General features: G+C 42.7%; 1 protein-coding gene across 6 annotated transcripts in view; it reads left to right on the top strand.

Moving 5' to 3' along the window:
• The window catches only part of APBA2 (amyloid beta precursor protein binding family A member 2), a 343,044-nt gene that overhangs the window by 245,098 nt on the left and 76,855 nt on the right, over nucleotides 1-21,091 (top strand). For 5 of the 6 annotated variants that reach the window (XM_038746997.1, XM_038747001.1, XM_038747000.1 and 2 more), the window contains 4 exons: nucleotides 1,962-2,107; nucleotides 9,580-9,615; nucleotides 12,354-12,440; nucleotides 18,160-18,345. In XM_038746997.1, the coding sequence (XP_038602925.1) occupies nucleotides 1,962-2,107; nucleotides 9,580-9,615; nucleotides 12,354-12,440; nucleotides 18,160-18,345 (455 nt within the window). The remainder of the gene's footprint in view (nucleotides 1-1,961; nucleotides 2,108-9,579; nucleotides 9,616-12,353; nucleotides 12,441-18,159; nucleotides 18,346-21,091) is intronic. The other variant, XM_038747002.1, reaches the window with a different exon arrangement.

The raw sequence follows: 21,091 nt of genomic DNA, 5'->3' as shown, positions 1-21,091 counted from the left end.
CGTTCTGTATTATAATAATAATTGTGTCTGTTGAATGTTTATTCTGTGCCAAGCACAGTGCTGAGCGCTGAGGTAGATAGAGTATGATCAGATCAGCCTACCTGCTGATCACATTCTAAGGGGGAGGGAGTACAGATTTTGAATGTTTAAATCTCCATTTTACAGAGGAGGAAAGTGAGGCACAGAGGAGTGCTTCACTTCTCACTGTGCCTCGGTCTCTCCTGTCTTGCTGCCGACCCCAGGCGTACACCCTACCTCTGTCCCAGAACGCCCTCCTTCCTCAAATCCGACAGACAACTACTCTCCCCTGCTTCAAAGCCTTATTGAAGGAGGATTTCTTCTTCCAAGAGGCCTTCCCAGACTAAGCCCCCCAACATTTTTCTTTTCTTCCCCTCCCTTCTACATGGACCTGACTTGCTGTCTTTGTTTTTCCCCCCTTCCAGCCCCACAGCACTTATGTACATGTCTGTGATGTATTTATTTGTATTGATGTCTGTCTCCCCTCCCTCTGGATTGTAAACTCAAATGTGTCTGTTTATTGTATTGTACTCTCCCAAGCGCTTAGTCCAGTGCTCTGGACATGGTAAGTGCTCAATAAATTCAACTGAATGAATGAATGAAAGTAAAGTGACTTGCTGTAGATCACACTGCACCGTGGCTTAGTGGAAAGAGCCTGGGCTTGGGAGTCAGAGGTCATGGGTTCAAATCCCGGCTCCTCCACTTGTCTGCTGTGTGACCTTGGGCAAGCCACTTAACTTCTCTGTGCCTCAGTTGCCTCATCTGTAAAATGGGGATTAAGGCTGTGAGCCTCAAGTGGGACAACCTGATTACCTTGTCTGTACCCTAGAGCTTAGAACAATGCTTGGCACATAGTAAGCATGTAACAAATACCATAATTAAGTGGCAGAGCCATGATTAGAATTAGAACCCAGATCTCCTGACCACCTATCCTGTAATAATTGAAGCAGCCTGGCCTAGTGGACAGAACAAAAGCCTTGGAGTCAGACACACCTGAGTTCTAATCCTGGCTCCTCCACTTTTCTGCTGTGTGACCTTGGGCAAGTCACTTAACTTCTCTGTGATTCATTTACCTTATCTGTAAAATGGAGATTAATACCGTGAGCCCCAGCATGGAACTTGGACGGAGTCCAACCTGAAAAGCAGCATGGCCTAGTGGCTAGAGCACGGGCCTGAGTCAGAAGGTCGTGGGTTCTAATCCAGGCTCTATCACTTGTCTGTTCTGTGACATTGGGCAAGTCACTTCACTTCTCTGTGCCTCAGGTCCCTCATCTGTAAAATGGGGATTGAGACTATGGGCCTTATGTGGGACAAGGACTGTAACCAACCCACTTATCTGGTATCTACCCCAGCGTTTAGAACAGTGCCTGGAATATAGGAAGCATTTAACAATACCATAATTATCATTATTATTATAATCTCATATCTACCCCAATACTTAGTACAGTGCCTGGCACATAGTAAGTGTTTAAAAAATACCATAGAAAAAGGAACACACTTGTGTGTCCAGATCTCATTGTGGGCAGAAGGTACAGACATAACCATCCCACTTGAAAAATTTGAAGCCTGACACAGAGAAAAATTGAGTCTCTCACCCATGTTTCCTTCACTCACCGGTGATGGAACTAAGGTCTCCTGGCTCCCATTCCAGAAATAATTTTGTTATTTAGCCACTTTTTCTAGGAGGATAAGAGCCTGTGAACTTGTGAGAATCTTAGCTTTCCCAGTCATTTTACACTAAGGTGCAATACTCTGGTGAACTCTTTTGAATATAACATAGTTACTCTAGCTGCCCTGCAGATCTCCTTTGTGAGAAACAAATATTCAGTGTAATTATACCTCTTTTGGAAGAAAGTAATTCTCCTTCTCTTTCTGTCTCTCTCCCTCCCCTCTCTCTGTCTTTCTTTCTCTTTCTCTGTCTTTCTTTCTCTCTCTGTCTCTAGTTCCAGGCCCCTGTGAACCTGAAGATCTCATTGATGGAATCATCTTTGCAGCCAATTACCTGGGTTCTACCCAGTTGCTTTCAGAAAGGAACCCTTCCAAAAATATCCGCATGATGCAAGCACAAGAGGCAGTCAGCCGTGTCAAGGTAGTGGTGGTTTCTAATCGGTGGAATAGTCTGGATTCCTTGGAAACTGAGCTCCCAAGGAGTCTCAAATAACTGCAGTGTCATATTTGCTCGAGGATGCAGTCAAGTGAGTTTTTAGCTCTACTACAGCTAAAACCCTTTATGTTTTCAGGACCTGATGCCATAGTGCATGGAAACCCACAACCCTGTAGAGAATACAAGATAAATTATTGCAGAGGTTATTGCAAAACTCTTTAAAACTAAGACTTGCAATAGGAGTGCTAAAGATGAAATAGTTTCTGTGAGAAGGCATTAAGTCTCTTGAACTCAGGAGACTAGTTTCCAGATGAATTCTCCTCATCACTAAGTGACATCCTGGAAGGATTTTTTAAAACACTTTTTTTTTTTCAAAAGAGCGTTGTCTCAAGTGGTCGTGTGTGAAAAATTATTGTTTTTGTTTGACATTAAATCCTTGGGCCAGTCATTTTTGTTGTTTGCATTACGGATCGAATTTGCAAAAAACACAAAACATTACTGCTTCATGGACACATTGTCAAATATGCCTTATCTGATTATCTGAATTCAGAAAGGCGTTTCTCGAAAGCATTAATCTACCATTAATCTGGATAACACTTTTTTTCACTGAACTGATTTAGTTTTGCAGCATAAATAATTTAAAATTATTGGGCATGATGATTGTTTTATTTAAATTCATTACATTAATAAAAGCAGTCCACATGCTGCAATTCAGAGCAGGCTTAATCATCTTGTTTTGAATGACTGGAAATGCTGCAGTCAAGGAAGTTGGAAATGTTCGTAGGAAGAGTTTGGTGTATCACAGGGTCTTGGGCTTGCAACTCCCTATGAACTGGGTTTGGGGAAGCGTGTTAGAGGCTACTTACTGGTTTCTGAACTGAAGATGCTTAACCTTAATCCTAAGAAGCATTTGGTTTCTGGTTGGTACCATGAGTTTCTTTGGGAAATAAAGTTCAAATTCTGAGCACAGGGTCATTAAAAGCTCTAAGTGAGGCATTAGGGGATTTATCCCAGAATTCAGCAAGCCATAGAGCGGAATAAAACTCTGGTGACGAGTGGCTAAACAGGCAAGATGCAAGCGGCCTCTCTTACTGAGCTGGTAATCAGTGCTTCTGTCTGGCCCTGCTAGACTGTTAAGTCCTTGAGAGGAACGATTGTGCCTACGTACTCTAAGTACTTGACTGTACTCGCCCAAGCCCATAATACAGTGTGCTACACAAAGTAAGCATTGGATAAATCCATCCATCAGTGGTATTAAGCGCTTAGTACAGTGCTCTGCCCACAGTAAGCGCTCAAAAAATGCGATTGAATGAATGAATCTGTTCATTCAATCTTATTTATTAAGCGTTTAGTGTGTGCAAAGTACTGTACTAAGTACTTGGGAGAGTACAATAATACAATAAACAGACACATTCCCAGCCCTCAATGAGCTTACAGTCTAGGGGGGAGACCGACATTAATATAAATAAATGAATTACCGATATATGCTCTTCTACATGGCATATCCCTAGGAGACTGACAATCCACAGTTACTTTTTGAACATTCATTCATTCATTCAATCGTATTTATTGAGTGCTTACTGTGTGCAGAGCACTGTACTAAGCAGTTGGGAAGTACAAGTTGGCAACATATAGAGACAGTCCCTACCCAACAGCGGGCTCACAGTCTTCACCTATTTTGAAAGCAGAGGTAAGCACAAGCAGCAGGTAATTCCCAACACCCTGACGGCCAAAGGTCTTGGATTCTGAATGTTTACTGTATGCAGAACACTGTAATAATAATAATAATAATAATAATGGCATTTATTAAGCGCTTACTATGTGCAAAGCACTGTTCTAAGCGCTGGGGAGGTTACAAGGTGATCAGGTTGTCCCACGGGGGGGCTCACAGTCTTCATCCCCATTTTACAGATGAGGTAACTGAGGCCCAGAGAAGTTAAGTGACTTGCCCAAAGTCACACAGCTGACAGTTGGTGGAGCCGGGATTCGAACCCATGACCTCTGACTCCAAAGCCCGTGCTCTTTCCACTGATCCACTCTGCTTCTCAGCTGTACTAAGCACTTGGGAGAGTGCCATGCCACCGTTAGGCTTCCCAAATGGCTCTGGTTTCTGTAGAAGTCCCAGAAGGTCCACAGAAGGGTGCTAGTTTACTGCATTCATTCATTCATTCAATTGTATTTATTGAGCCTTTACTGTGTGCAAAGCACTGTACTAAGCTATTGGGAGAGTACAGTCTAACTTAGTACAGTGCTCTGCACACAGTAAGCGCTCAATAAATACGATTGAATGAATGAATGAATGAACACATACATTCCTGCCCACATGAGCTCGCGGTCTAGTAATGTCTCTTCTTTTTCTCCCTCTTCCTTTTTTATGGTGTTTGTTAAATGCTCACTGTGTGTCAGGCACTGTTCTCTGGGGTAATAATAACAATAATAACGATGGCATTTGTTAAGCGCTTACTATGTGCAACACATTGTTCTAAGCACTGGGGAGGGTACAAGGTGATCACGCGGGGCTCACAGTCTTCATCCCCATTTTACAGATGAGGTGACTGAGGCACAGAGAAGTTAAGTGACTTGCCCAAAGGCACACGGCTGACAATTGGCAGAGCCGGGATTTGAACCCATGACCTCTGACTCCCAAGCCCGGGCTCCTTCCTTTGAGCCACGCTGCTTCTCTAGACCCAAGCTAATCAGGTTGGACACAGTCTATGTCCCACATGGGGTTATAGTCTTAATCCCCATTTTACAGATGAGATAACTGAGGCACAGAGAAGTGGAGTGACTTGCCCAGAGTCACACAGCTGGCAAATGGCGGAGCCAGGATTAGAACCCAGATCCATCTGCCTCCCAGGGCCGTGCTTCATCTACTAGGCCATGCTGCTTCTCTTCCTGGTGATGATGTTTCACAAGAAATATTTCCTCCATACATGAGATTGAGCTCATCATTTGGAGTGGATTGGCACTACTGGAGAGACAACCCCTTAGAACAGTGCTTGGCACGTAGTAAGTGCTTAACAAATACCATCATCATCATCAACCGAGTCATGGGCACCCATGGATGCCCAATAAATGCCATTGACTGATTGATGAGTGTTGGGCCAGCAGTTAAGGTCATAGTCCATCATCATCATCATCAATCATATTTACTGAGCGCTTACTGTGTGCAGAGCACTGTACTAAGTGCTTGGGAAGTACAAGTTGGCAACATATAGAGACAGTCCCTACCCAACAGTGGGCTCACAGTCTAGTCCAGACCTCATGATATCCAATGAAGCAGAGTGGAGCTGTGATTGGCAAAAAAAAAAAAATCACTTAATACAGCAGGTTACCTGGGTTTTGAGCATCTATCATGCTCCCATTCATTTATTCAATTGTATTTACTGAGTGTTTACTGTTCATTCATTCATTCATACAAATCAGATTTATTGAGTGCTTACTGTGTGCAGAGCACTGTACTAAGCATTTGGGAAAGTACAATACAACAATAGAGAAGCGGCATGGCTCACTGGAAAGAGCACGAGCTTTGGAGTCAGAGGTCATGGGTTCAAATCCCGGCTCCGCCAATTGTCAGCTGTGTGACTTTGGGCAGCGTGGCTCAGTGGAAAGAGCACAGGCTTTGGAGTCAGAGGTCATCGCTTCAGATCCCGACTCTGCCAATTGTCAGCTGTGTGACTTTGGGCAGTGTGGCTCAGTGGAAGGAGCACAGGCTTTGGAGTTAGAGGTCATCGGTTCAAATCCCGGCTCTGCCACTTGTCAGCTGTGCGAATTTGGGCAAGCCACTTAACTTATCTGTGCCTCAGTTACCTCATCTGTAAAATGGGGATTAAAATGGGGAGCCCCCTGTGGGACAACCTGATCACATTGTAAACTCCCCAGCGCTTAGAACAGTGCTTTGTACACAGTAAACACTTAATAAATGTCATCATTAATTAATTTAATTAATTAACAGTAAACAGTGAGATTCCCTGCCCACAATGAGCATACAGTCTAGAGGTGGGGAGACCAACATCAATAGAAATAAATAAAATTACAGATATGTACATGAATGTGGCGCTGAGAGCGGGGAAGAGTAAAGGGAGCAAGTCAGGGTAAGGCAGAAGGGAGTGGGAAATGAGGAAAAGTGGGGCTTAGTATGTGAAGGCTTCATAGAGGAGATGTGTCAGCGCTTAGAACAGTGTTTTGCACATAGTAAGTGCTTAATAAATGCCATTATTATTATTATGTGCCTTCAGTAAGGCTTTGAAGGGGGGGAGAGTAATTGGTGGATTTGAGGAGGGAGGGCATTCTAGGCCAGAGGCAGGATGTGGGCTAGAGGTTGAAGCGAGACTGGCCAGATTAAGGCACAGTGAAAAGGTTAGCATGAGAGGAGTGAAGGGTGCAGGCTGGGTTGCAGGAGAGAAGTGAGGTGAGGTAGGAGGGGGCAAGGTGTGACTTTGGGTAAGTCATTTAACTTCTCTGTGCCTCAGTTACCTCATCTGTAAAATGGGGATTAAAACTGAGCCCCCTGTGGGACAACCCAATCACCTTGTAACCTCCCCAGCGCTTAGAACAGAGCTTTGCACGTAGTAAGCGCTTAACAAATACCATGAGAAGCAGCGTGGCTCAGTGGAAAGAGCCCGGGCTTTGGAGTCAGTGGTCGTGGGTTCAAATCCCGGCTCTGCCAATTGTCAGCTGTGTGACCTTGGGCAAGTCACTTAACTTCTCTGGGCCTCAGTTACCTCATCTGTAAAATGGGGGTTGACTGTGAGCCCCCCCCGTGGGACAACCTGATCACCTTGTATCCCCCCCAGTGCTTAGAACAGTGCTTTGCACATAGTAAGCGCTTAATAAATGCCATTAAAAAAAAGGTGTTGGAGTGCTTTAAAGTCAATGGTGAGGAGTTTTTGCTTTATACGGAGGTGGATGGGCAACCACTAGAGTTTTTTGAGGAATAGGGTGACATGTCCTGAATGTTTACAGCACTGTACTAAGCACTTGGGAGAGTACAGTATACCAACAAACTGACACATTCCATGCCCGCAGTGCGTTTACAGTCTCCTAATAATGTCTGTGTCATTTTGGGCAGGGACACTGGTCATTTTATCATTATCATCAATGGTATTTATTGAGCACTTACTATGTGCAGAGCACTGTATTAAGCACTTGGGAGAATACAGTAAGACAGTGTTGACAGACACGTTCCTTACCCACTACGAGTTTACAGTCTGAAGGGAGAGACAGACATTATTATTAACCAAAAAGCAGCGTGGTCTTCAGAAGGACATCTGTTCTAATCCCAGCTATTCTGCTTACCACTGCATGACCTTGGGCAAGTCACTTAAGTGTTCTGTGCCTCTGTGGCCTCATCTGTAAAATGGGCGTGAGGACTGTGAGCCCCATGTGGGATATGGACTGTGTTCAACCTGATTAGCTTCTATCTACCCCAGAACTTAGTATAGTGCCTGACACATATTAAGCACTTAGCAGTTAAAAAGAACTGCCCCCCAAATGGTTGCAAATAGTAGCTGATCTGCAAATCTGGTGGAATCAATCAGTGGTATTCATTGAGAACCAACTGCGTGCAGAGCACTGTATTAAGTGTTTTGGAGAATATAATAGAGTAGGTAGACATGATCCCTGCCCTCAAGATGCTTATATTCTTGTGTGGAAGACAGGCATTAAAATACCGATAAAGCTCTGATAGATTTGTACCTAAAAGCTGTGGACCTGGGACTGAGGGAAATTTCCAAGTTCTTAGGGGGTACAGACACTAGTGCCTAGGTGAGGGCAAATAGGGTAGGGAAGGGGTTTTTTGGAGGCGATGTGATTTTAATAGGATTTTGAAGATGGGGAGATTGGTGGTCTGTCGTGTATGGAACAGAAGGGAAGCTCTTAGCCAGCGGGAAAATGGAGAAAGTGGCAGCGAGACAGACAAGATGGGGGTACAGGGAGCGGGTTGGTGTTAGAGGAGCAGTGTGTGAAGGCTGATCATTGTAAAAGGTCAGTGAAGTTAAGTGAGAGGTGGAGAACTGATGGAGCACCTTAAAGTCAGTGAGTTTGATGTGGAGAAGGATGGACAACCAGCGTTCTGCTCACAGTAAGCGCTCAATAAATAAGACTGATTGATTGGAGGATTTTGAGGTGAGGGGAGCTGTGCAAAGAGCCGGTTTTTTGTTTTGAGAAAAATGATCCGTGCAGCAGAGTGGGCTGGAGAGGGGAGAGTCGGGAGCCAAGGAGGTCAATGAGGAGGTGTGTTCAGTAGTCAAGATATAAGTGCTTGGATCAGAAAGGGCACAGTTTGGTTGGAGAGAAATGGGTGGCTCGGAGAGATGTCAAAGGACTGACAGGATTTGGTGGCAGGCTGAATGAGAGAGGTGAGTCAGGGTAGCAGGCTTGTGAGCCAGGGAGAACGGTGGTGTTATCTATCGACAGTGATGGGAAAATTAGCGGAAGGAAGGGGCGGGAAGATGAGTTCTGTTTTCGACATAATAAGTTCGAGGTGTCGGTGGAACATCCAAGTAGAGGCGTCCTGAAGGCAGGAGGAAGTGCGAGACTGCAGAGAGGAGAGTGTTAGGGGCTGGAGAGGTAGATTGGGAATCATCGGGTAGAAATAGTAGTTGAAGCTGTGAAGAAGTCAGCATTATATAACTCCCATTGGCCATCTCCTTGGGGGAGGCTGTGATGGGATAGTAAAGAACTAAAGCCAGCCCAAATGTGTTTTGTCAATATTGAGTGGAAACAGCAGGTTAAATGTTGTTAGGCTCCGTTCGACCTTCCTGTCTTTCACCACGTGTTCTGGCTAGAGCGATGGTTGGGAATTTACACAATTTCCTTCGTATGACATGAACCTATTTGGACTCTGAACCCCTGCAGTGTTGAAAGAAAAGGGCTTTGCCTATCCATTCAGTGGCAGAATGAGTGACTAGAACAGGGCTGATTTTCCTTGGCTGGGGTTTTTGCAAGAGTGTGATCCCCACTATATAGGAGAACTGAGGGTATTTTAATTTTGACCAGTCGGTTGGTAAAAATGAGTGTAAGGGGCATGAAGAAACTATAAACAGAGGTGCCCTTGTACACCACCTCACTCTGAAGTGCCTGAAGATTTCAGAAACTTCCAGCCCTGAGGGCTGTAGAACCTGAGAATGGGTGAATCTGACAGGAGCTCTAGCAGGTTATGAACAATTAGGGTGAAACTGACTATATTTTCCCTGGCCTTGTCCTGCCCATAAATATGCATCTTTGAGTGGGGAAAAAAAGAAAAACTTGCCAGGTGCTAGGGAAATTTAAGTGTTTTTAAATGTCAATTGTAATTTATTTACCCGCATGGAAACATGCTTTCAACCTCCACAGACATTGTTTTTCTTCTGTCAGTTTTAAATGAATGAGTCTTCAGTCAAAAGACTCCATTGATATACTGCCTCATATTTCTCTTTGTACACATCTGTTTTCTTTCTTCCTTTAATGCTACTCAGAGGATGCAAAAGGCTGCTAAAATCAAGAAAAAAGTGGTGTGTAAAATTTTTTCTCTGGAATAATAATATTTGTTTATGTTTCAGTGCTTCTTTCCCTGTGGAGTTGTTTTTCACTAACCTTCTAAAGCCATAGTTTTGAGGTCTCCCCTTGGATTTTTAAGGTTAAACTATCAACTGGAACATACACTTCATGATGTTCTCCTCCCCCCGACCCCATCTCCTATTTATTACTTTCTGATTTGCTGGGCTCATCTTCCGTTTAGTTTTTCAAATGTACCACAATTTGCAAAGTCTAAAAAAGTGAATAATTTTTACACTGCTGGTCACAACGTTCTAGAAGAAGCATTTAATACAACAATATGTATTCCATATTTAAAGCCTACTGTATTACAATTAAATTATTGGGATAGTTAAACATATTGCTTAATTTACCAAATCAAGATAGGGACTCGCACAATTTGCTTCTCCTAATTAAAAAGTGTCCTTAAAGTGGGGCAGGCTGATGGAATTTCCAAGCGATATTTTAGTTCATTTTTGACAATGCCTATTGAACCATTGTCATTCACAGAACTTCTAAAATATCCTTCCTTGTTCTTTCAATGCACAGATTATAGATATCCAAATTACTAATGCTTGCTACTCCAAGGCTGGCTTTTGCTACATCAATCAATCGTATTTATTGAGCGCTTACTGTGTGCAGAGCACTGTACTAAGTGCTTGGGAAGTACAAGTTGGCAACATATAGAGACAGTCCCTTCCCAACAGTGGGCTCACAGTCTAGAAGGGGGAGACAGAGAACAATACCAAACATACTAACAAAATAAAAGAAATAGAATAGATATGTACAAGTAAAATAAATAAATAAATAAATAGAGTAATAAATATGTACAAACATATATACACATATTTATATATTATATTATATTATTATAATTATTATATTATATTATATTATATTAATTATATTATATTTATATGTAGCATGTATATGCTACATATATTTTCTTTGTGTTCCCTTTCATTTTAAACATTAGGATTTCTGCCTGACTCTCATATCTCTGTCTGGCAATAGTCAGAAAACCCAGTATCCTAAACCTAAATCCATAGCTACGGGTGCGGGTTTCCCTGGCCAGGAGTTAATGCTTGTTTAAACTCTGACTGAAATTAAGGACTCATTCTTCTTGAGCGCTTGTGGGTGGCAGTTACTCTTTCTGGGGTCTTCTTCAAAGATTGACACCAGGAAGAGGTGAGAGTCAAAGGGCACCAAGGTCCCACTAAAGCTAATTTCCCAGTTGCTTAAGGATTCCGGGCTCCAAATGAAAGTCTTTTCAGATGAGCATCTTCACTATCATCAAACTTAACTCCTTTTCACAAAGTCAAAAGGAATGTAGCTCTGACTTTGTTTGAAGGGTAAAGTAACGCTTTCTAAAGTGGAGCTGGAACCCACTTACATCAGTGTGTGCCCTGGCTGTTATTTCAGAAGTCTTGTGATACAGGCAGAGTGATTTTTTTTTTATTACATAAAGTTAATGACTGAGTGAAACATGTCTCTTCTTTTGTGAAGTACCATTACCGCCAGCAGTTTCTGAATGATCAAGTGCCTTTACTTAGCTCCCTCAACCGTCCCAAACATACTGTTTTTTGACCTCCACTCAGCATCTGCTCTTGCAACTCTATCAATCAGGGTTTCTGCTTAATTCTAACCAATTACAGTAAAAAGCTTTCCTGATTCAATTTGGGCTGACTACTGAATTCAGCCAAGTGAAAGATCAATTTAAGTATAATTTAATGGTATGTAACTTGGGTTAGTAATAGCTAAACCACAATTAAAAATACAGACTTACTCCCAGAGTGTAAGTTTGTTGTGGGCAGGGAATATGTCTGCTATATTGTTGTGATGTACCCTCCCAAGTGCTTAGTTCAGTGTCCTCTGCACACAGTAAGCACCTGTCTACATGTTTTGTCACCTGTCAACATGTTTTGTTTTGTTGTCTGTCTCCTCCTTCTAGATTGTGAGCCCGTTGTTGGGTAGGGACCGTCTCTATATGTTGCCGACTTGTACTTCCCAAGCACTTAGTACAGTGCTCTGCACCCAGTAAGAGCTCAATAAATATGATTGATTGAATGAATGAATGAATACGATTGATTGATTGATCTAATTGACTTGTAACTGAGCAGTTTGCTGGCTTAATATTTATTTCAACCACTCAAGTTGTAAATATTTTCTTTTATGTTTGTTGACACTGTCAGAGTGTAAGCTCCTTGTAGGCAGAGAGCAGGTCACTTTGTTATTCTGTACTTTCCAAGAAACTAATACAGAGCACTGCACCAACCAGACATTTAATGAATGCTGCTGCTATGACTACTTCTACTGTTATTACTATTTTTCCTTCTAAGGGAGTGGGGAAGAGTTAAATACTTTAAACTTTTGTAGGCAGTCAACTGATCTCGAAGTTTTGTATATGTTTCAATTAAACTTCTTGAATGTTTTTAGTATTCCTTTTAGTGTTCAAGCTTGTAAATGTATGGATTTTTTTCTTCCCAAAATGTCTCCATTTGAAGCTCAATTCCCTGCAAGTTTCTAGCTAAGAAGTCAGTGTTTCGATTAATGCTTTTGTGTAGTGTGTCTTGTTGCAACTTGGTGTATACATTCCTTATTATGACCTAGACCTGATTTGTAAAGCTGTTCTTTAAAAGATAAAGTGAAAATATATTTTAACAATAATAATGATAATAATAATGGTAGTATTTGTAAAACTATTGTCCCATCCTAGAGTTCTGAAGGTGATGCCCAGACCCTTACTGAAGTGGATCTTTTCATCTCTACCCAGAGGATTAAAGTTTTAAATGCAGACACCCAGGTAGGTTTTAAAACACAATGGTCCAGACATCCTGTGGATTAGAAGTGAGAAATCCTGCTGTGGAATTTGATAGACAGACATTTGGGAAAGAATGACCTTTCCTGGAACAAAGAAAATCCGGTCTTGAAATCTGGGCCCACTTCTATTCTCTCTCTACACACACAAGTCTTGGAAAATTCACTCCCCAGAATGGCTTCAACTACCATCTCTGCGCAGATGATTCCCAAATCTCCTTCTCCAGCCCTGGCATCTCTCCACTTTGCAGTCTCATATTTCCTCCCTCCTCAAGGACATCTGTACTTGGATGAACCACCGACACCTTGAATTTAACATGCCCAAAACAGAACTCCTCCTCTCTCCACCCAAGCCTGTCCTCCCTTCGAGTTTCCCATTTCTAAAGACAGCAGCACCACCCTCCCTGGCTCACAAGCCCATAATCTTGGCACTGTCCTCAACTCATCTCTCTCATTCAACCCACACATTCAATCTGTTATGAAATCCTTTTGCTTAGACCTTTACATCATCTCTAGAAACTGCCCTTTCCTCTCCACCCAAACTTGTTTTCATGCTGTTCCAAGCATTTATCCTATCCCACCTTGACAACTGCATCAGCCTCCTTGCTGACCTCCCAGCCTCCTGTCTCTCCCTGCTCCAGCCCATACTTCACTCTGCTGCCCAGGTCATTTTTCTAGGGGAAAAAAAAAAACTGCTCTTTGTACATCTCCCTATTCCACAAAACCCACCAATCGTTGCCCATCCACCTCTTCATCAAACAGAAACTCCTTACCATTGACTTTAAAGCTCTCAAAAAGCTCTCCCCTTCTTATATTACCTCATTTATCTACTACAACCCAGCCCACCCACTTCCACTCCTCTAACACCAACCTACTCTCCATACCCCAGTCACACCTATCTCGCCATCAACACTTTGCCCACATCCTTCCTCTGGCCTGTAACTCTCTTCCCCTTCATATCTGGCAGACCACCGTTCTTGTTCATTTTCAGAGCCCTTAAAAAATCACATTTCCTCCAAGAAACCTTTCCCAACTCAGCCCTCATTTCCTGTACTTGCTCTCCGTCCTGTGTTGCCTATGCATGTGGCTCTGAAATAATAATGGTATTTTTTAAGCATTTACTATGTGCCAACCACTGTTATAAGCGCTGAAGGTGGATACAAGGTAATCAGGTTGTCCCACGTGGGGCTCACAGTCTTAATCCCCATTTTACAGATAAGGTAACAGGCACAGAGAAGTGAAGCCAACTGCCCAAGGTCACACAGCAGACACATGGAAGAGCGGGATTAGAACCCACATCCTCTGACTCCCAAGCCATGTTCTTGCCACTAGGCCATGCTGTACCCTTTAAGCACTTGATATCATCCCACCACCACCACCACCATCAGCCCCATGGGTCTTATGTATATACTCTTATTACCTGCCATAAATCTGTAATTTATTTTAATGACTGTCTTCCCTTCTAGACTGTAAGCTCCTTAAGGGCAGGGTCCATGTCCACCAACTTTATGTTGTACTCTCCCAAGCACCTAGTACAGTGCTACACACAATAAACATTCAATACCATTGATCGACTAAACTGCATTGTCTTCTGGCGGAGAGGATTTGGTAGAATTGGTAAGAGTCTAAGACTTTTCTATAATAAAAATAATGATAGTAGTGATGTTGATGGTATTCATTAACCGCTTACTATCTACCAAACACTGTACTAAGTGCTGGGGTAGGTAAAAGATAGGTCGGCCACAGTCCCTGTCTCACAGGGGGCTCCCAAGCTAAGAGGAGGGAGAACGGCATTTGAATCCCCAATTTAGATGAGGAAACTGAGGCACAGTTAAATTAATCATGCCTGTTGATCACCTGCATTGTGCTGCCAAGCACTGTACTAAGCGCTAGAGTACATACAAGATCATTAGGTCCCACGTAGGGCTCACATTTTTTAATTGGAGGGAGAACAGGGATTTCACCCCCATTTTACAGATAAAGAAAATCAGGTTTAGAGAAGTTAAGTGACTTGCCCAAGGTCACACAGCAAGCAAGTGGTAGAAGTAGGATTAGAACCCAGGTCCAGGCCTGTGCTCTTTCAACTAGGTCTGCTCTCTGTATTTAATTCTGAGTTTGAAGAGGCTCTTCATGTGTATCAAGAATAGTTACATGGAAAACAAAGTCCTCTGCAACTGGCCATGTGAGTTAGGTAACTCATTGTCATAGATGTCATAGGGCCCTCAGAAGGATTTTAGTCCGTAGTGAACCGGATCCAAAAGCAGATGGTTGTCAATATTAATCTTAAAGACCGCTCAATGGAAAATGAATCCATTCAAATCTTGTGGTAACCCAGACTAGCATCTCAGAACCAAATTTAGCTTCATTTTCCTTTACTTGGTGGAATAGAAGGATGTTTATCCTCATCTGCTTTAAATAATCTTGCATGAAATAGAAGATGGTTAAGAGCCTTTTGGTCTTTTCTTGACTACATAATCAAAATTCCTTTCACCTTTGTCATTGTAATATCTTATGGCTCAACTGATTGTTTGGCTGTTGCTGTATTTGTACTCTGAAAGTTACCTCCCATTTTGTTTTCACTTTTTAATTTTATCCCTTCATGTTCATGCTATTTCTCTCTACTCTTTAATAATCTACCTCAATATTTATGTACGCAATCAACTGTTTGAAAAATATTTTATTACGAAGACGATTGGCTTGTGACCCAAATCTGCATAGAACATTAAGGTTCAACCTAATGATAGCTTGGGAGGATGAAACCATCATTTCACAAGGTTTCCAGCAAAAAAGAAGAAAATTTAGGAACAGAAAGTGCAGAAGATAGTTATCTTAGAAGATTGGATTTGACTGGGAGGACTTCATATTTTCATTTTAAATGTCTATGTGGTTACCCTTTTACACCCAACCACTTAACTCTGAGGACCTAGATATTAGAGAAACCAAGCAATCCTGACGAATCATTCCATAATTTTAAAAACGCATCTTCCAACTTCATAACTTGTTACGGAGGCATTTTAATGAGGAAGTTGGTGAGCTACTTATACCTTTTTGGTGTTTGACCCTTTCTTTTTTTAATGATATTTGGTTAGCATTTCCTATGTGCCAGGCCATGTACTAAGCGCTCACTTAGATATAAACTAATTAAGTTATATACAATCCACGTTCCATATGGGATTCACAGTCTTAATCCTCATTTCACAAATGAGGTTACTGAGGCACAGAGAAGTTAAGCGACTTGCCCAGGGTCATGGAGCAGACAAGTGGCAGAGTTAGGATTAGAACCCAGGTCCTTCTGAATCCCAGGCCCATGTCCTATCCACTAGGCCAGGCTGCTTCCCTCTTATTTGTGCCTTTTTGGTGTTTGAACATTGAAGACACTAAAAGTTTTCCTAACATTTTCTTTTTCTGCAACATTGGTGCAGTTTAATAAGAACAACAAAATCAGTGGCAGCAGGAATATCAGACCAATAATGCATGACTAGCATTGGGTCAAAAGGAAGCACAGAGCAATATTCAGAATATATTGAATTCAGAGGATCATATCTATACTGATTGCAGACATAATATTTCCTCTCCTATCTGCCTTTGAAGAAAAGGCAGAGCAAAAGAGCTACTTATTATTTGCTCAAAACTGCTGTTGTGTGGCTACATAGCTAAGAGGACATTTTGGTAGATGGGAGACAGATATCTTTGGCAAAATGGCCAAGAAAATCAAAACAAGAAGAGTATTAAAACAGGAATAGGAAAAAAACCACTTCAAGTAAGTATTTGAGTGTTTAGAAATGGCAATTGAGATATTTTGTATTCGTCCTGCAGTTCAGTAGGTTGCCTAGCTCCTTTATGATGTATGAGGCCTAGTACTAATAATAATAATGGTATTTGTTAAGCACTTACTGTGTGCAAAGCACTGGGCGCGGATACAAGGTAATCAGGTTGTCCCACGTGGGGCTCACCATCTCAATCCCCATTTTACAGATGAGGTGACTGAGGCTCAGAGAAGTTAAGTGACTTGCCCAAGGTCACACAGCAGACATGTGGCAGAGCTGGGATTCGAACCCATGACCTCTGACTCCCAAGCCTGGGCTCTTTCCACTGAGCCACGCTCCTTCTCTAGTAGAAAAACATGGGGCTGGGAGTCAAACGACCTGAGGTTTAAACCTTCTTTATACCTGCTTTGTGACCGCGGGCAAGTCAGTTAACTTTGCTGTGCCTCAGTTCCCTCATCTGCAGGAAGGGGAGTGAATCCCTGTTCTCCTCTTACTTCAGCCGTGAGCCCCATGTGGGACCTGATTATTTTGTATCAACACCAGTGCTTAGAACAGTGTTTGACAATATAGACGGTGCTTAACATTCATTCAGTCAGTCGTATTTATTGAGCGCTTACTGTGTGCAGAGCACTGTACTAAGCACTTGGGAAGTACAAGTTTGCAACAGATAGAGACAGTCCCTACCCAGCAGTGGGCTCACAGTCTAGAAGGGGGAGACAGACAACAAAACAAAACACATAAACCAAATCAAATAAATAGAATAAATATGTACAAGTAAAATAATTAGAGTAATAAATATGTACAAACATATATACAGGTGATGGGGGGGGTCACCGGGGTCATGGGGAGGGGAAGGGTCAGGAGGAGGGAATGAGGGTGCGGGCGGGGTTCCCCGGGGTCAGGCAAATGCCACAATTATAATTATTATTATTATCATCCCCATTCTGAAAAAACTGTTTGCATGCAAAATTTAAAACAAAATTTCATCTGCATCTTGGAAATCCCTCGTGGATCAAATGCTTGTTCTGTATATGTTCATATATCTGGTTAGTTATCACTGTCATCTTCATGCACAAACTCAAGTATATACATATGTAAAGCTGAACAAAATACATTTATTGACTCTCCGCTCACGAATGAAGATTAAAAGTTGACAATGTACCGTCCCTTTGAACATGGGTGGAATCAGCAAACGGCAGCAGAAGCAGAGAGGTATTGGGATGAGATATTTAACAAATTAAAAGGTGTGTATGTGTGTGCGCGCACGTGCGCAGGCGAACACACACAATTTTCTCAGCAAGAACAGGTTTCAAACCTATAGTCGGTGGCCTGAAATTGAATGAGGTTCTTTGCAATCTTGAAAATATCAAGTCCATTGAAGATGGGTGTTCCCTGGAAGTTGGCAGGAATTCTTTTGATGGAACCAGCACCTCAAGAGGCCTTCTCACAACTGTAAAACTCACCCTTCCTCCCCACAGAGAGAATGCCTCCAGGTTGCGTCCTTCTATGTGAATTAATTGTGGTATTTGTTAAACACTTACTATGCACCAAACACTCTTCTGAGCTCTGGGGTACATAGATACAAGATCATCAGGTTGCCACAAGGCATTGTAAGTAGGAGGAAGACGAGGTATAGAATCCCCCATTTTACAAATGAGGGAACTGAGGCCCAGAGAAGTGAAGTGACTTGCTCAAGGTCACGCAGCAAAGTGACAGAGGCAAAATTAGAACCCAGGTCCTCTGACTCCCAAGCAGTCACCTGGCAAGGGATTATACACCATATTAGTTACGGCTGTTTCTCCTGTTCTTCAGGGGGTTGGGCCTGTAAGTACCCAAGACCTGACAACCTATCCACACCTTTAAACTACCGAAAGCAGTAGCTCTGGCGTGATATTTCTGAAATGCCTCGTGACTCTGGTCTCATTTCCCCCTCGGCAGGAAACGATGATGGACCATGCCTTGCGCACAATCTCCTACATTGCAGACATCGGGAACATTGTTGTGCTCATGGCGAGGCGTCGAATGCCCAGGTCCGCTTCTCAAGACTGTATTGAGACAACACCTGGTGCCCAAGAAGGGAAGAAACAATACAAGATGATCTGCCATGTCTTTGAATCAGAGGATGTAAGTACATTTTTCTTGGTGCACAAAAGTGACGCTGCCTTGTCCCTTACTATGTTGAATTGGGAGAATAATTCCTCTCCCCTTTCACCTCCCCTCACATGCAAACTCTTGAATTCTTTGGAAGAAAGCTCCTACAGAAACCCACCTCGTGATGATTGTTGTTGTAATAATAATAATAATAATAATAATAATAATTAAGGCATTTATTAAGCACTTACTATGTGCAAATAATCATAATAATAATAATAATGGCATTTATTAAGCGCTTACCAAGCACTTAGTACAGTGCTCTGCACACAGTAAGCGCTCAATAAATACGATTGAATGAATGCAAAGCACTGTTCTAAGCGCTGGGGAGGTTACAAGTTGATCAGGTTGTCCACGGGGGGTTCACAGTCTTAATCCCCATTTTACAGATGAGGGAACTGAGGCCCAGAGAAGTTAAGTGACTTGCCCAAAGTCACGCAGCTGACAAGTAGCGGAGCCGGGATTTGAACCCCTGCCCTCTGACTCCAAAGACCGGGCTCTTTCCACTGAGCCACGCCGCTTCTAATACACTTCGGACATGTTGGAAATTTGTCTTTGACGTTCAGACTTTTATTGTTCGCCATCAGTTTGGGGGACCGAGCTCTGTAGTATTTCCTAGCTGTATATCACAGCACTTTAGTCACGTTACTTTTGGGATGCCTTGATTAGCTTCACCGAAGGAATAAATATCTACATTTTATTTGTAAGACCAAAGAATGTTCTTATATAGTGATGCAATGGGCCAGTTAACAGTAGGGACAGGGCAGGACCACTGTCTCCCCACTTCAGTCCTGGATCATTTTTTCTAAATAAAGATAATTTAGTCCACATGTCCCCACTCCTCAAGAACGTCCAGCGGTTGCTCATCCACCTCTGCATCAAAGAGATTCCTTACTATCGACTTTAAATCAATCAGCTTATCTACTCGTATTTTACCTTTCTGTTTTCTACTACAACTCAGTCCTCAAACTTTGATCCTCCAATGCCAACCTACTCAGTGTACCTTGATTTCATCTATCCCACGACAGACCCCCCTCATCCACATCCTGCCTCTGGCTTGGGACTTCTTCCCCGTCATGTCCAACAGACAATCACTCTCCCCATCTTCAAAGCCTTATTAAAAGCACGTCTCCTCCCAGAGGCCTTCCCGACTAAGCCCTCATTTCCAATACTCCCTCTCCATTCTGTTGTCCTTGCATTTGGATCTATACCTTGTAAGCCCTAAATATTCACCTCACCTTCAGCTCCACAGCACTTATGCTCATATCTGTAATTTATTCTAATGTCCATCTCCCCCTCTCAACTGTAAGCTCCTGGTGGGCAGAGAGCATGACTACCAACTCTGTTCTAATAATAATGGTATTTGTTAAGCACTTCCTATGTGCAAAGCACTGTTCTAAGCTCTGTTCAAAGCCCTACTGAGAGCTCACCTCCTCCAAGAGGCCTTCCCAGACTGAGCCCCCTTTTTCCTCTCCTCCCCCTCATCCCCCCGCCCTACCTCCTTCCCCTCCCTACAGCACCCGTATATATATTTGTACAGATTTATTACTCTATTTTACTTGTACATATTTACTATTTATTTTGTTAATGATGTGCGTTTAGCTGTAATTCTATTTGTTGTGACAACTTGACACCTGTTCACGTTTTGTTTTCTTGTCTGTCTCCCCCTTCTAGACTGTGAGCCCGTTGTTGGGTAGGGACCGTCTCTATATGTCGCCGACTTGTACTTCCCAAGCGCTTAGTACAGTGCTCTGCACACAGTAAGTGCTCAATAAATACAATTGAATGAATGAATGAATGTTATCTACTCTCCCCCTGCTTATTGCAGTGTTCTGCACCCCGTCATTGCTCAATAAATGCCATTGATTGATTGAGGGCAGATTTGTAAATGTAATAAGATGTGAGGCTTGTCCTCAGTTTCCTGATCACCCATCCAGCTGGCTCTCATTCTGAGCAAGAGTGGCCAAGGGTAGATTGGGACCAGGATACTATATCAATCAATCAATCATATTTATTGAGCGCTTACTGTGTGCAGAGCACTGTACTAAGCGTTTGGGAAGTACAAGTTGGCAACATATAGAGACAGTCCCTACCCAACAGTGGGCTCACAGTCTACTATAGTCCTCCATTCAAGTTCCTTGACCTCTCTGGGTGGCAAAGCACTCTATTTGGGCTCTGGTTGATCTGAGGATCCAAGCAGCATTCTTCCTTTGAGTGGGCCTGAGTGTGCTCATTAGAGCTGAATTTATGGAATATATACAGAAACCAGAATAGGAATTGCTTCTTCAAGTAAGAGAGTGGGCCAAAGAGAGAGGCATTTTAGCAACTGGGACTATTTTTGAGCATTCCAAGGTTTAAAACGTATTCGATAAGATGTTTTATTATTATTGTTATCATTATTGTTGTATTTATTAACTACTTACTCTGTGCCGAGAACTGAAGTAAGCTGTACTTAGTTCCCTAAGTGTGGCCTAGTGGAAAGAGCACCAGCCGGGAGTCAGAGGACTTGGGTTCTTATCCTGCCTCTGCCACTTGCTTGCTGTGTGAACTTGGGCAAGTCACCTAACTTCTCTATGCCTCAGTTACCTCATCTGTGATTGGGGACTAGGGCTTTGAGCTCCATGTGGGGATGGAGACTCTGTCCCACCTGATTAGCTTGTTTCGAATGACTTACCCAAGATCAGCAGTAAGCAAGTGGCAGAGTCAGAATTAAAACCCA

The sequence above is a fragment of the Tachyglossus aculeatus genome, chromosome 5 (assembly GCF_015852505.1).
Source record: "Tachyglossus aculeatus isolate mTacAcu1 chromosome 5, mTacAcu1.pri, whole genome shotgun sequence".
NCBI lineage: Eukaryota > Metazoa > Chordata > Mammalia > Monotremata > Tachyglossidae > Tachyglossus > Tachyglossus aculeatus.
Note: the sequence above shows the minus strand (reverse complement) of the source record. Positions and strands in the feature narration are given on the sequence as shown.